This window comes from Pan paniscus, chromosome 8 (genome assembly GCF_029289425.2).
Source record: "Pan paniscus chromosome 8, NHGRI_mPanPan1-v2.0_pri, whole genome shotgun sequence".
NCBI lineage: Eukaryota > Metazoa > Chordata > Mammalia > Primates > Hominidae > Pan > Pan paniscus.
In genome coordinates this window covers 23,691,748-23,708,088 of record NC_073257.2, presented here as the reverse complement: position 1 = coordinate 23,708,088, position 16,341 = coordinate 23,691,748, and the positions used below count along the sequence as shown (strand labels likewise).

Genomic DNA, 16,341 nt, shown 5'->3' with positions numbered 1-16,341 from the left:
AACACTCTATACGAGCTGGACAACTGACCCTCCTTCCCCCTGTTTGTACAATGCGGTTGTTCTTAACCTTTATAGGATCACAGAGCCTTCGGGGGGAAAGAAAAGAAGACTGTCACAGGCTCTCTCCCCAACACAGGCACACGCACACACATACCCTCATGTTCCTCACTCCACTCCATCATGCCCCAGTAGTCATCTTTGTATTCCTGGGACGCTGCACACTGCCTGGCACGTAGGGCTCTCAACACATGTCCTAAGAATGAATACAAGCATGTCTCTGCTCCACAGAATAGTAACTGTAAAAATGGGTAAGTTAGTGGTGGATCAGAGAGAGGTAGCATTTACTTCATTCGTTCAATCTGCAGCTACTTTTCAATGGCTATTCCATGTCAGGCACCGAGCTAGGCACGCAAATTTCAGAGACACACAAGATACAGTCCTTCAGCAAGCGATGTAAACTCAAAGGACTTCTGATCTTTATTTGCATAAAGATACTTAAGAAAATAAGCGTCATAAATTCTAAAAGATTTTCAAAGTGTGCGTGGAGCTTTGATTTTTTTTTTTAACAGTACAGTATTACGTGCCTATTTTTATTTGAATGAATGCCAGGAAAGAGAATGGGAGACTAAGTTGTCTTCTGAACTCCATTTACAATATTAGGGCTTAGATTTAAGGTCATATGGAACACACATGGCTTAGGTAAAAGAAGCGAAAGCATTAAAAATTACTCCGAAGGATGTGTTGGATTTCAAGACTTGATCAGCAATTTTCCCTGGGATTATCAGCTTTGCTTAAAATATCACTTAATCTTTGTCTCAGGCTCCTTTTCTGTGAAATGGGGGCAATGTTCCTGGGGGTGTGGAGGAAGTGGCCAGAGGGCAAGAGAGGATGCAGTGTGGTTTAACGGTTTCCTGACTTTGAAGTGTTCTAAAAATACAGCATTTTCATCGCAAACATGTGATGGAGTATGTGTCAGCACAGCATTCTGTGTTGCTAGGGCAGCCCGACCAATGGGTTTTCATAGACTCACTCAGCTCTGCGGCTAATGCAGGGGGAGAAAGCCACAGAGTGATAGGCCCCACTCTTATCTCCTGAGCATTCTAGCCGTCTGGAAGACACGTGGCAGGCCCTCCAAAGACTGATTAGTCTAGGTTAAACAATCAAACTCTGCCATTCGACGAAGACTCTTCTTTTCGCCTCTTAAGCTGTCACACATTTATTTGCCTTGGAGTTTAATCTGTGGCATAAAAGCCTGACATGTCCCACTTAAAAAACTATACTCCTAAGTACAGATTAGAGCACAATTAGGTAGAGAGGAAAGCCTAAAATATACGATTACAAAAGTGTGTCTTTAATTTATTCATTACCTTTCCCCAAGTCTTTTTCTTCCTTCACAGAGATTAGAGCAAAGCCTTGGCTCTCGGAAGCACTTCCTTTGCAGGGAGTGGGCCTGGTGGAAGGGCCCCGTGTTTGCCACCTCTAGAGCTGAATACACCCTGTGCTGGACTTGCAGAACAGCTAAGAGCCAGCGCCACCTGGCAGCTGTATGGTGGCCTGTGTAAAACGGACTGGTGGTCACCGTCCAGTTCCCATTAGACAGATGTCCACTTCACAAAGGGAGCATCACACTCAGCAGCCCGGTTGGCAAAGGGGAGCGAGGACTGGGCACAGAACGCGCATTTCCTCTTTGCGCCGAACCAGGTTGCCTACTCCATAACGCTGACGCAGGCCAGGGCATGTGGCAGGTAGCATGGCTGCAGCTGTGGCCGCAGCGTTTCATGTGTAGGGATCTGACCTCTTTGCCAACACCTGAAACCCTCTTTTCAGATGCCGTCTCCTTTATTCTACCAGGCAGTCACGCTGTTCCAATCTAGGCTGCGGCTTACTGAGCCTCACAGGGGCTGTCTTCTAAGGCCACCACCAGGACATACTGGCTTCACCCAGAGAGTGATGGGCACTGCAACTGCCTACAACACTCTCCGCAGCCTTCACCAGGGGGTTAGGGAGAATGCTTTGGGAATGGGAGGCAGAGAAAGGCCCTCCTCACCCGCTCCTGAGTTCATGGCATCTTCACCCCAAATCAACAAGCAATTGTTGAATCCTGAACAGAAAGGACAAAATGGTCCCTTATTACAAAACCTAACTTTCTACTGGACAAGCCTTGACTATCTTACAGAGGATTTAAAAACTAAGGCCCCTATTTCCTTCTTTGCTGTTGAGTTACTTCATGCTGTCTGGAACGTGAAACCAGGCTGGTCTGTTTTCTCCCTGCCTCATGGAAATGCAAAGGAAAAGTCCATTTCCAGCACTGCAGGGAAGTGTACAAATTAAGCAACATTTCTTTACTGATTTTTCTTAATTCATGCCAACATTTTGGTTCATATCCTTTTAATAACCTAATTTTCTCTTTTTTTAAAATTCACACATGCAAACATAAGCCAACAAAATACAAACCCCCAAGGTAAGCTAACCTGACTTGAAGGAGTATATTTAAGAAGCAACACAGAAAGTAAAAAAATAAGGAGGCTTTTATTTCTTTCATCATGCTGCATTAACTACATGAGAAGAAACTTACTCAGAATTGCTATTAATTTTAATACCTCCCTACTAAACATGCTGTGTAGGGGATGCCTTAGTAGTGTGAATTTTTTAGAAAGGGGTGTTTTTTAGAGAGGGGGATTTATGAAAGCTAGTATTAACATGTTTACTTCCTTTTCTAAGTTGCGAGTCTTCTAATAACCACCTTAACAATACTTCGTCCAAATGAGCCACCCTATATAGGCTTCTGCAACCAGTGGTGATTCCGGGAAGGGTGCAGGGGTGAGAAGGAACCAGCGTCTCACTGAAATAACCTTCCTGCCAATGGTTAGCGCAGCATGCTTAGACATTCTGCATTAAAGTGAGCAAGCTTCCTCCTCCACTGGCCACAGAACACCACTCTAACGCTAACCCACCATCTTTAAAACTGAGTGTAGCTTGCAGTACAAGAGGCTATGTAAAAGGGGATGAAGGAACTGGGATAAACATTGAAAAAATTACCCAAAAGTAACGCCTTGTTGATGGTAGTTTACTCACACTGTCAACTTTGAACAAAGCACACAGAAAGGTCTCTCTGTGGCAGAGAGAACATCTGAAAGCATCTGCATCTGTACTGTTTTCTAGTCCATCTAGTCCACACTACCTAGCAGCCTTTATTCAGTTTCCACCATATGCCAGGCGCCGTCCTAGGCAACTTACATTCAACATTTTATAAGCAATGCCACACCCATTCGAAAACAAATGGCAAAGAAACAAATTAACTTTGGGCTATTGCAAAGTTTAAAATACACGTCAGAGTTCCACACACATACATACATGTCTCCTGTGATGGTTAACACTATCAGTCACTCTTTGGTGCCAAGGGGATGTCGATCCATCAGGTAGAGGCTGGCAGCTCTTCCTCAGGACCCTACATCAAACACCATTACAAGGAAAAGGGTACGAGGACCCGCTTGATGCAATGCTGATGGCTTCGTTATGCTAATAAGAGGACTGTACATTTTCTGTCCTTGGATTTAATGGAGAACCCTCAGAAAGGCTCATCAGTGAAACTTTAGCCTCTTCTTGTCCTAAACTCCCTATAGGGAGGGGAACCAAATGAAGACAAAGGGGAAAAAGGGGAAAGAGGAGATACGGGCATGTCACCGAAAGGAAAAACGTCAGACGTGTACCATCACATGGCCTTGGTTCCTCTAATGTTCTCTCACTTCATCTTTATTATATGAATAGCACAGGATGATCACGCTCTCTAGCGCATTCTCTGCTAAACAGAAAACACACGTGCACAAGAACACACACGCGTGCATGTGTGCAACGGACATGGCTAACCTGAAGCTGGTTTTACATTTCAAGGTAATTGTGGCTCTCCTCTCTTTACTACAGACAATTCTTTCTCTCCTTCTGGGGCAAAGAACATGGCTTGCTCATCTTTATGTTCTCAGCACTGAGAATGATGCCTTGCACACAGTAGGCACCCAGAAGTATCTACTGCCACACGACTGGTGCTTTGGTAAACACTGTGTCAGCTGCCGGCACCGCATTTTTCATCGTTTCTGTTCTATATTCAGTTCAACATTAAAAGGGACCCAGGGCTTTGAAGGGTACCCTAACCTCAACTCATTGTTACAAAAGGGCTCTGCATTAAGCCTATGTGAGAGCTGACCGGAGGCCCCCTCCTGGGGACTGCTGGGTGAGCTGCCCCACCATCTCCTTAACTTTTGTAACATGCTCTAAGTTCACCACCTCATCTCTGTAAAAGTTTGGCTCAAACTCTACATGTTGCCTGCTGTTCCAACATTTTAAACATCAGCAGCAGTATCCCAGGGTTTAGCATTAATTGAAAGAGCTTATCTATATATAGCTTCACTCTGCACTTTAGCGTCTTCAAAACTTCAATCATATTCTCTCTTTTTTTTGAGAACACAATCCCTCCTTTTAATGTCTTGCTATAGCCTTTCCCCCTTTTCAGTCTCATGACTCAATGCTCTGAGGTCTTTTAAGTTAACCTCCTAGACCTTTCCATGTGGGCTCACCTTCCTGGACCTTTGCGATTCATGCTGCTCTCCTTTGGAACTCCTCCATCTCCTTGATATCCTTCAGAAACGTTTCCCAATATCAGGTACAGTGGCCTAGTTAGGAGCTAAAAAGCTTTCTGTGAAAAGTGGTGGATTACCTGTTCCGTAACACTTGGTGTCTGGTGCATCACTGGGAACATTTAGCATTTGGGGCGGGGGGGCAGACTTTAAACATGTTAATACTAGCTTTCATAAATATCCCTCTCTAAAAAACACCCCTTTCTAAAAAATTCAGATTACTAAGGCATCCCCTACACAGAATGTTTAGTAGGGAGGTATTAAAATTGATAGCAATTCTGAGTAAGGCCTTGTTTCCTCTGCTCCTCCCCCTCCCTGATGTTTGCGTTATTTCTTTACTTGACTAGGATGCAGTTCCCATTAAACTATAGTAGTTTGGGAAGGATTTTTTCACCAAAAGCTAAAAAGGCAACCAAATAGCAGCAATTCATGAACTTAGTAAATGCAGACAAAGCTGGAAGACTACTATAAAGAGACAGGTTTTGACCCACATGCGGGTAAAGCTGCAGAATTTGTCCTACATAAGCAATAAAGCCCAACATATTTTATAATGATCAGATGGTGGGTCAGTTAAATAGTGTGGTGAGTAAATATTCTCTCAGCCTTTTAATTCTTCTCCCTAATTCCTATTTATGATCTTCCAGTAGAAATAGTGAAATTATATTCCTTTATTCTTCAAACTGATCACTGTCCAGAGTGTATCTTATGGGTTTCTCCAATGTGAATTAATACCTGAATGTGGATACTGGATTAGAAACATGTCTGTCACTTACATAGAGAATGAAAAGAATACTGATCCAAAATACCAATTCCTGCAGTGCTTCCAAGGCCATCTCCACTGTCTGACCCATTGGCTTTACCATTACAGCACTCCCCAGTGTAGCTAACTAGCCCCTTTTTCCATTTACAGCAAAACTTTCTTCTCTGCTTGCCATTTGTGTGTGTGTGTTTGTCTATGTGATTCAGGCTTTGACAAATTCCTGTACAGCATAATCCACCAGCTCACACATGCCTTTTTTTCCTGCATTCCTTTCTCTGTAACAAAGACTCATCGAGGCAAATGTAGAAACATTTGAAGACATATTTGAAGACCTTGATTCTTTAACATAGGTAAGAGCTCTAGTTCACTACAAATTTCCTTAGTATTATACCTAATATACATCACTTAGATAACCTCATGTCTGACTGATTCCCCACGGAATTTCTCAGTATGGGTCGGAACATCTTCAATTCTCCCGACTGTCTCAGAACCCAACACATTATCGTCATCATTTCTATTTTCAGAATATATAAACCTATGTCAATCTGTCGCTAAATCATCTTATTTTAGCCTAGTTTCCACTTTTTCCCTTTTGGTCAATTATCTTTCCAGCCCTTCTTAGGTTCCAATGGTTTCGAAGATCATAATGATTATTCTGTACTTATTCATGGCTGTACGCTCTGGCATGCCTGTGAGCTGTTCTCGTAAAAGGTTTGGCCCACCCAATATTAGATAATGAAGCAGGAGAATGGATGGCCTCAGAATCAGTGAAATTATGATGAGGTTAGAATCTGGGGCTGTATGTCCAAGGATGAAAATTCAGTCTTTTAAGAATCTACTAACATAAGATACAAAAAGCAGTACTAATTATGCTAGTGGTGTTTCACGTTTCACCATGGTTGGAATTATTCAAGATAATAAACTTCTTCAAAAGGTATGTCATGATTTTTTAATTAATGCTAGAATTCTGAACACTTCTAAAATACAACTTAACTATGGTTAATTTTAAACTTTCATTAGAAGCAGAGTGTGAAGGAGGCAGCAAGTAAACCTTTCAACCCGAATGCCTGATTATCTGGGGTCTCTGGAGCGAAAGCGAGGAAAGGCAGGTAGGTCACGCTAAGGCAGCTCTGAGGCAATGTGTGTGTGTTTCAGAGTAACTAACAGCGTCACCCTGTTGACAACACCTCTCCTTCTGGCCAGGAAACTGGACTTGTCCCCTCCAAAGGACTGGTTGCCTAATGCCCCACGGTATGGTAGCCCAGAGTGGTACAACTGGGTGACTGACGGTAAGACATCTCTAGTGGGGAGCTATCTCTTTCTTGCTGGCTGCAAATAAAAAGGCAAGTGAGGCTTCTAGACAGGCAGCCTAGACAGGCAGCCTAGACATGCACTCAGTGGCAAATACAAATTGTGAGATCACCTAGACTTCACTTTTTCAATCAACCTGCAATACGTGCTGGAGGGATTGAAACAGAAGCCTAGAAACCCTGGGTTTTCTTTTCATGTCACATTTCTACCAAAGAAGTCTGTTCTCCTTTCATCCAGCGCCTGTTTTCTTTATTCTTCTGCTACTTTAATTCCAGAAAAGCAAAGCTACTGGGGAAAAGACGACTGGGGACTAGCTGAAGTCTTAATGCCCCAGACAGAAGAGAAGAAAACAAAATGGTTAAAAGCGGCCAGGAGTAATTTCTTTTCTTCTTTGATATTAGCTCGCTCTGTCGGTCTTTTTTGTCTCCCTCCTTCCCCTTCTTCCTCCTTTTCTCTCCAGAGATGTAAGGATCAAAATGTACCCATGATAGGTATTATCTGCCAGGGCAGACGCTGCCCTTTGATAGAAGTCACAGAAATTCAGCACTGTGACCAACGGGCACAGTCTCGGCATCACCAGAGTATGGGGCATTTAAAGGGATTCCTTCTTCCTGTAACTTAAAGGAGGCTTATTTAACCTTTGTCCCTGGCTTTATCTCAATCAGCACAATGGCTAGAGTCAGTATCAGTAAAAATATTTTAAAATTGCATTTCATAAAATGAATTGTTATATCTTTTAATATAGCTGTATGATGTAGGCAGTGAAACCACCTTTCACAAGGATGTGACAAGGATCCTCCGGTTGCATGAATCTAAAAATTCTGACTGCATTTTATGTTTGTCCCATAGGTCGTCGGTCAGCCAACAATGAAAGGATGTCACAGTAAGTAACACAGAGCCTTCTGTTAACATAACATTAATTCAGGATGAGATGCCCTTCCTGTGGGCCACTGAGGCAGCACCAAAACTGGGGCTGTCCCAGAAAATCTAGGGCAGCGACCCTGCTTTTCAAGAAATGTAGGACAGAAATCCCATTCCCTACTTGCATACGTTAAAATGTAGTGTAGGTTCATCTTCCTGCAGTTTGAATTCTTTCTCAATTCCTGATTTCAAGATAACATTGCTTAAATAAACGGGCTCCCAGGTCCACTTCTATTACTTAAGTGAACTTTCGGACATGTTTTTAGGAAGAAAGGAAAGGCATGAAACATGAAAATGACCCTCCCCACTCCAGTCCTCCATAAAGCGGCCAAAGGCATTCCTTACAAACCTTTAACATTTTAAAGAAGAAACAAATGGTTTGTAAGATGATCAACCTGCTTTAGACCATGCCAGCAGCACTCACACATTTGTTACCTTAGTGAATATATAAAGCAACTTGTGAAGTGGGTATTATTTCTACTGCATGGATAAAGAAAGCAAGGCTCATTCTCTGCATGAGCTGGTCATGATAAGTACCAGTACTAAGTCCTCTTCCCCAGGGCCTACCCTCACTCTACCATGGCACAGAAGAAACTTCTGGATTTAGGGCTACCTTCGGCCCAATTCTGAAATAAGTAAAGTTAGTCTTTGGTGTCTTTATGCTTCTGTTCCTGTTTCCTTCTTCCTGTTCATTCCCCAGCAGTCTAGTCTGATTCTCAAGAAACTTTTCCATTGTACTGAACTAGAGAGAGATTGAGACAAACTAAGATTTTACTAACGACTTCCTGAAGGCTGAAGTAAAGCCTTTAAGATGGAAAGAAACAACTCATCATCCTATTCTAAGATCAGTCGGGCCAGCCCCAGTGTAACCCTCACTGCAGCCTGACCAAGACGAGGCTGAAACAGCAAGAGCATCTAACCCACACAAAAGCTGCTCTTGTGAAACTTAAGGTAAAAACTCTTCCCAAAGAAGCCATGAATACAATTTCTGTTCCATCCAGAAAGCTCTGGCTTGCAGTACTGTTGTGATGCAGTTGCACAGCAGTGATGCCATGACCTCCCAACATACTGCAAGAAAAAAGGAAGTTTTTTCCTTTGGTACGCAGTGATAGTCAACAAAAGCCACTTCCCTTTTCTATTTCTCTTTGAGCTGAGAAGTTGCCAAAAGAGACCAGTAAAATGTGATCAACAAGACATTTGGTTAGGACTGAGGTGCTGTTCCTACCTTCTAATCTCAAATGCCAAGTGATTTTAATCTATCACTCGGTTTTCACTTCCATAAAATCAGAATGACAGTACCTAACCATTTAAGTTTAGAAAAATTTAAACAGTGTTCATTACAGAACACGCTTTCTCAGAGTGCTATGATTTGGGATTGTAACTTTGATTAACTAACACATTAAGAGAGCGATGATCCAAAGCACATAATTTATCTACTGATTCTAGGTTCCAAGTATGGTCTCGCTTGAACACAGTTTCCATATCTGCCAACTTCTCCCATTGAACGTCAACTGCCAACCCTTCAACTCCTCCTCCTCCACCTCCTGGACCAGGAGCTGTCTTTCAGCATTGCCGGCTTCCTTACTTCAGACCTCCGAGAGAACTTCCTAGCATATCTGCTACCCTTCCTGGCCTTCTACGATGCCTTCTTGATCATCTCCAACTCCGGGTTCTCTATGACTCTGTATCTTTCCTCACTCAGGGATAAACAGTCCACAACCATCAGGGCCCACTCCAGATGGACATGATCTAAGTGTGACCGGCCTCCCCCTGCTCTTCAACAGTTTTACCACTCTCTCCATTCAATTTCCCAAAGCAGTCATTTCAAACCTTTTCCATTCCTTTTAAGTCTTCAATTCACTGGGACTTCAGAAATTTCCTATTTACTGAGAAGACTGAGGGCAGGCGCTTGTACGAAGTGTCTCCTATTTCTGAAACTTTGTGTTGTTACTCCTTCCTGAATGCCCCTCTGTCTCAAATGAAGTATCTTTCCACTCTTTCACAGACCTGAGGCAGAGTCATCTCTACCTTACACTTTGACAATCTCCTTTGCCGTACAACTTATCATTTGCTGAACAAACAAACTGCATGTCTAAGCTTCCTCTCCCTTCATGCCAGACTACTAGAAAGGCACATCTACACTCAGCACCATGTATACATCCATGCATTTCGTTTCCCCACAACCTCTATCCTTCTTCTGAAATACTCTTGGGTCCTCCCAGTCACCAAATCCCATGGTTTTTCTTGGCCTGCATCCTTCTTGACTCTTCTGTGACACTGCAGACTCAACTCAATCAAAACTGAACTTAATGCTCTTCTCCTCCATTCCCACCACGGCTGACTGTGCTCACAATCCTCCCAGTTAAGCCAAAGCCTGTTGGTCTTCACTGAGCCCAATTTAGTTATCAAGTCCTCTTCCTTCCACTGTCCGTCTGTCCCTCAGCCTCCCCTTCCATTCCCATGACAGACGACATCCTGACCTCAACCCACGTCAACACACTGCACCAGCCTCTGAGCCTCTTGTTGCTAAAATATTCCTAGAGTCTCGATAGTCTAACAAAGGAATTTTAAATCCTTCAGCCTGGGAAGGAAGGCTTGCTAAGAGCTGCTCTAGCCTATAGCTCTAGGCTTTGTGGCCTTCCCTTCCCCTACTTCATGTCACGTATTTCCCATTTCCTCTGAACTGTGGGAGAATTCACAGTTCCCAGAAATTGCCCTGCACTTCCGCACCTGCATGCCTGAAGCAAGCCAGTCCATCCATTTGTAATGTTCATCATCATTATTTACTGAAATCCTAAGACTGTTTTCAAGATTTGGTAAAGATGCCATCTTTTTCATCTCCCATAATCTGCGACTTATTCATTTCCTCACTCAACTTCCATGGTTCCAGTAAGCCCATCTCTTTCTTACTCATTTACTCTTAGCTCATGTTCTTTTGTATGAGAGTTACCTGTGGACCTGCCTTCTTGTCCCTATTAGAGTTTACGTTCTTGGAGACATTGATGGAGATAATAACAACAACTATGATCATCATGACTGCCATAACCAGCTCCTACTGTATCCTAGCTCTGTGGAGAGCACATCACCTCATCACACAGCAACACTACAAGGACTGCCTCCACTGTAAGATGTGATTAAGTAACATGCCCAAGGCCCGTAGCAAAGAAGCAGTAGAGCCAGAAATTAAATTTAGGGTTCTCCAATTTCAGAAGCCATGTTCTTAACTCTCTGTGGTATTGCTCACCATCTACAGACCAAACAGATGAACCCTGAATAAAACACGCTTTTCCAAAGTCCTCATGTGGGAGAGAGTTTACTGAGCCAGAGTCCCCAGAGTTACTCAGCCTGCTTGGTCAATACATGCCCCTACAGTGAGAATATAGGTATCTCAGGCTCGAACCCTGAAAGGATGATTTCACAAGTATGACCAAGTCTTTGTGTCTCACGACTAAACAGAAGATGAAATGGAAAGTGAGGGGGAAAATCTAATTCACCAGGATTATTAGGTAACAGCCTGACTGTCTCTTTGCCTGGGACCATCAACATGGGTAAGGCAATGAATCAAGCCCTCTCCAAAAGCCTCACTCACATAACCCAAACCACCTCCAGTAATTCTAGTTTCTGAGGCTCTGATATCAGCCCTGTGAAAACATGATAATTGTACTCTGCTGACAAAGTCTGAATCAAAGTAAATGTGAGGTCTTATTTTACATGTAAACAGGCAAAATAATAATGGCATGCATAGGTATCAACATGAATAAAGTGGGGGCTGTTGCTCTCTCTAGGTAAGCGGCTAAGGGCTGTAATCCTCTGAGAGCAATGTCATTATACAGCTCAAATCCCATCACAACAAATACCTTCACAACAGAGATGTCTGTATAACAAAAGCTCTTTCAAGCTTTGGCTGACAGCCCACATACTTTAAGCAATATTTGATGTGAGACTTGGAGTTCACAGTAATGGGAATTGACCTGTATTTCCAAAGGTAAGATTTGAATGATTTCATCTCTAACTCCTACCCCATGATATCATGGGGTGGGAATGATGTACAATCTAAACACCTGAGTATAAAAACTAAACACAAAGACAGAAATGAAATCAACTCATTCTTCAAGAATGAAATTTCTTCCTTTCACTTGGGGAACACTTAAGTAAAGGAGACTGCCCCTGACCCAGGCCCTGAAACACAGCACACCAGGGCTACTCGGCAATCTCATCTCATGGAGACGCAAAATGGTGTAGTCCATGAAGACAGATGGACCATGTCCAAATCTTCACTTTGTCACTTAACAGCTGGGCAAACGGGGCTATGTTTCTTAACTTCTTATGAGCCTCAGTTTCCTCATCTGTAAAATGTGACTACCACCACCTACCTTCTGGATTTTGGTAAGGACAAAATGAGGACACATGTAAAGCTCCTGACACAGGGTCTGAGATACAAAGCACGTGCTCAAAAAAACTTCCCTCATCAGGCCTCCCTTCTTCTGCAGCCCATGGGCTTCTGCAAACTATTTTCGCCAAATTAGTAATCAGGCACAGTGAACAGAAGTTAACAAAATGTATAGTATCAAATATAGGCTGGTAAAAAATGCTGCTCATAGGAACATCTGGGCAAGAGAGAGACAATGGGAGAATAACTAGGCCACACATAGGTACTTACCTGACTGGGAAAAAGGACTTTTTGGCCAAGGTAAGATACATGTATTTCATGGCTGAAAGTCCCGGAACCAGGCATCATAACAGTAAGTGAGCTCTGACCATTATGTCAAAGGTAATTTTTAAAAATGCTGATAAACCAAAATTTGGAGTCGCATTTTCCTTGTCAAGGATGAATTGTGGTTATTTCTCTAAAGCATAGTTTACTGCCTCTGGTCTAGTTTTCCCTAGGTGACAGTCTGGCTGGTGAGAGAGCCCTTATTTGGTGATTTTTAAATTTATTAATTTTTTTAGCTCTAGCCTATTGTCTTTCCTCAATAGCATACCATGGAAGTATTAAAACAAACTCTAGTCTTCTCCATTTGGAAAACATGTAGGTAACCAGTATCAGAATATGTCCAATAAAGGTATTTAATATTGCTCTCATTTGTGAAGTTTAAAAATCTACAGATTCTCAGTTATCTGATCTTTCTACGTTTCAAATAACGAGGCAATCAAGTTTGTGGTGACAACATTCTATGTGCTTTTTGAAACAACCTTGCTACTATGTTTGGAAAACTAGAGTGTTATGAACACACTCCGAAGACATGCATGTCCACCTTTCTAAAACGAGTACTGGCCAGGGGCTCTTCAGTTCCTTAAGAGGCTTCCAAAGCCCTGCCAGACCCTGGCAACAACAGGGAACAAGAGGAACAGCCCAAAATTTCTCAGAGTCACAGAATGTCAGTCTTAAGGATTTCCTAGTTCTATCATTTCACCTTGCCAGTAAGGAAAAGGGTTAGAGAAAAGTATGTGCCAATATGTTCGTGTGCCCAACCGAAGTGTATACACAAGCCAAGTGATGCTTTCAGAGGTCTTAGGAGAAGCAATATAGAAATAAAATAACATGCCAGACAGAAACACCAAGGCACAGAGCAAAAGAAACTGTGAGGCCCGCAGAACAACAGAGGACTCCTCAGTAGAGAGACTGAGAGATCAACAACAGAGAAAGAAGAAAAAATTACTAAAGCAAAAACGTTAAAACAGCAACAGAGACCAAGTGGTAGCAGCAGAGTAGATATTTTAAATTCAGTCTGCAAAGAGCTTACAAAGTAAGACTCCAGGGCATAGAAGCATCACACTCCTTACAATGGTTTCTGGGTCTCTATTTCATTAATGGCACCCACTGCCCCCCATCACCGTCATCTTAAAATGGAGGCAGTAACAACTACCAGATCCTATACCTTCATCTCCACACTAATAAGGGCGTAACCCTCAAGCATTTGTGAAGGTGTCCTAACTATGACAGGCCACTAGGGTGCTGCTCCCAGCTCCAAAAGGCAGATTCACCTCACGGTCCCCACCTGACCCCCAGGAATGGGTGTCCCTTCTTCAGGGGAGCCTTTTCTCCCTCGCATCAGTGGCATCACGTCAACTGTTTATAAGGTACTTAGAGGTCCCCACAGGCTATGGAAAAGTGAAATGCAATTGTAATTACATGGGCAAACCTAGGAACGTAGGGGTGGGAAGAGTTAGGTCCTGAAATACAAGGCTGAGAAACGCGATTCCTCGGAGAAGCAACCACCCCGCCCAAGCACAGGCTGGGCTGCCTAGAAAGTGACCTCCCGGGAGCGATCACGCGCCTGGACCGAGCCTCTGCGCTCCCGCCCTGCCTCGGTCCCTCTCTCCCGCCTCCAACCTGTCCCGGCGGGCAGGCGGGCGGGAGTGCGGGGAGGAGTCGGGAGCAGCCCCTGGAGCACAGGGGCCGCCAGCACCGGCTGCTTCCAGCCCTCCAGCCTACCCGCCCTTCCTCCCGCAGGCTGGGGGCTCCGACAGCCCCAGCGCCCCGCGACGCCCACCTGGACGCCTGGCGACCCCCGCCCCGCGCTCTGTACCTTTACTCTGCGGAGGGTTCTGACTCCGGTCCCGGAGGACGTTGATCTGGTAGACGGCTCCGTAAGGCTCAAAAAGTTCTTTCAGCTCCTTTTCCGACCATGACCGGGGGATCTGTCCGACAAACATCTTAATGGCATCTGGGTCTGGTTGGTCGGAGTGATCCAAAGCTCCGTTCATCTTGTTGGCTGTGCCGTTACTGTCAAAAACGGAACCGGGAGCCAGAGTTAGGGCGGCACGATGAGGGACAGGAAGAAAAAATAGTGGGGGTGGGGGAGCGGGGAGGCGGAAGGAGGAGGAAGAAGAGCAGTGGCAAAGTGCCTAATGAGTCGTAGAAATTTGATGAACTAAAACAAAGCGGAGGCACCATGAGTTGCTCCTCGGCGGCGGCGAGGCTCTCACTGCGTGCTGCTGTCGAGCAGAGCCGGGGGAGCACGGGGCAGCGCCCTGCCGCCTGTCACCCAGGGCGTGGACATCTTGGAGGCTCGGGAGGCAGCTGCAAGTTAAGTGCAGGTCTAGCTCTGCAAGGCTGCCATCAACGCATCAGCGCCTTATCAGCCCTACCCTGGCTGTGGCTGGGAAAGAAAGGCAGAGCTAGATGTCTGCTGGATTTCTCTCCCTCTCCCTGCCCCGCCCCCCGCCCCACCGCCCTTTTTGGGAGGTTTTTTGGAAGAGAGGAGAGAGGTGGTAATAATAAAGTCACATGGAAAGAAAATGAAACACTTGGCAGTCCGTCAGATGACTAATGCAAGATGCGGGTGATGAATTTGCAGAGTGCGCGAGGCATCCATGTGTGCATCAAATTAGTACGTTGTTGCTACTCAGAATGGAAAGCGGTCCAGCTATGCAGCTCTGCGCAGCTGATTGGCTGCCCACGCTGGAGAAAAAGGCCGGAGCTGGGAGGGGGCTCCCCTTTAAAAAGCACATTGTTTATGGGACCCAGGCACAAAGGGTTTAATTCAGAGAGGCAAAGGAGATCTCAGAATTGCCTGCTTTGTGCTGGGTTAAAAAAAAAAAAAAAGCAGCCCCAGAAAGTTGAGTTCCCACTAAAAGACACTGAATATTTCAAATCTCTCACACTCCATAAATTGTTCTCTGTATATCTGACTTCCAGATGTTGCACTTGAGTTCTAAACAATCACACGTTTGGGAGAGAAAAAAAGAAAGTCTGCCTTTTCTTCTCCCAGCTTCAGTAAATATTTGGGGCTGACAGAGAGCACAACCATAAGCTTTTGCATATCAGTCCTCCTCAACGCTGTTTCCAAAATCCCCATTTGGAAGAGAATGCTGTGTACAGCCTGCACTTCTAGTCACCATCAAGTAATACGATGATGAAGACATGTCTTTTTCACTTGCCCCCACCTTCCTTTGAGCAGGAATAAACAGTAAAGCAAAACCATGTACCCTTTTTGTGCCCCCTACCCCCGCTCCAAATATACCCTGAACCCAGCTACTCTGCCAAGTGACAAGGCTGAATGCCTCTCGGCAGCTCATTTGCAGCACTGCGCGCTTGCTCCAGCTTCTCAGCCTGTGAAAATAGAAGGCGCCGAAACAAAGCAGGCAGAAGCTGCCCCTACAGAGCCTCCTCCATGAGTAGACCCACCCCAAAAAGCAGAGAGGTCAGAAAGGGGACATGCTAACTAATACTAAACTGCAAGGGCCAGATGTGATCTCACTGTAGCTTCCTGGTACTACCAAGAAGGTAGACAAAGATCTTACAGAGAGCTACTTACTTGGTTAAAATGAAACATCAGACAAATACACCATCAGAGCACTTTAAATCTGCTGTGGGTCTAGGATGGTCCTAAGCCCCTAAAAACAAGATACTCATGGTTAAAAAGCCAAAACCCTATGGGGTAAGGAAAAATCCTGAATGAGATTCAACCTAGAGAGGAAAGTGATGTCAAATACTCTTCGCTAGGTCCTGGCTTCAATTTCTACTTCTTCGTATCCCCCTATTTTACCACTTTATTTTTTATCCTTGAAATAAACAATCAGACTGTCTAACTTGAAGCACTTTCAGAGCTTGCTCTAATCAACCTTATTGTTATAAAAAATGTTCTGCTGAATAAAATACTGAGTACAAAATCTTCTCTCAACAATTTTGGTGTAATGTAATCCTTGTTTATATTAGAGCCAGATTGTTTATCTTGTTCTTATGCACCTATCCTTTTTAAGTCGCTCTTTGAG

At 44.2% G+C, this 16,341-nt stretch overlaps 1 protein-coding gene across 32 annotated transcripts in view; it reads right to left on the bottom strand.

Moving 5' to 3' along the window:
* The window catches only part of CELF2 (CUGBP Elav-like family member 2), an 867,789-nt gene that overhangs the window by 157,008 nt on the left and 694,440 nt on the right, over positions 1-16,341 (bottom strand). For 30 of the 32 annotated variants that reach the window (XM_055092397.1, XM_063607625.1, XM_024930221.4 and 27 more), the window contains one exon: positions 14,154-14,350. In XM_055092397.1, coding sequence (XP_054948372.1) covers positions 14,154-14,331 — 178 coding nt within the window. In that variant the 5' untranslated portion in view covers positions 14,332-14,350. Of the gene's footprint in view, positions 1-14,153; positions 14,351-14,518; positions 14,684-16,341 lie in introns of those variants that run through there. The other 2 variants (XM_055092398.2, XM_055092402.2) reach the window with 2 other exon arrangements.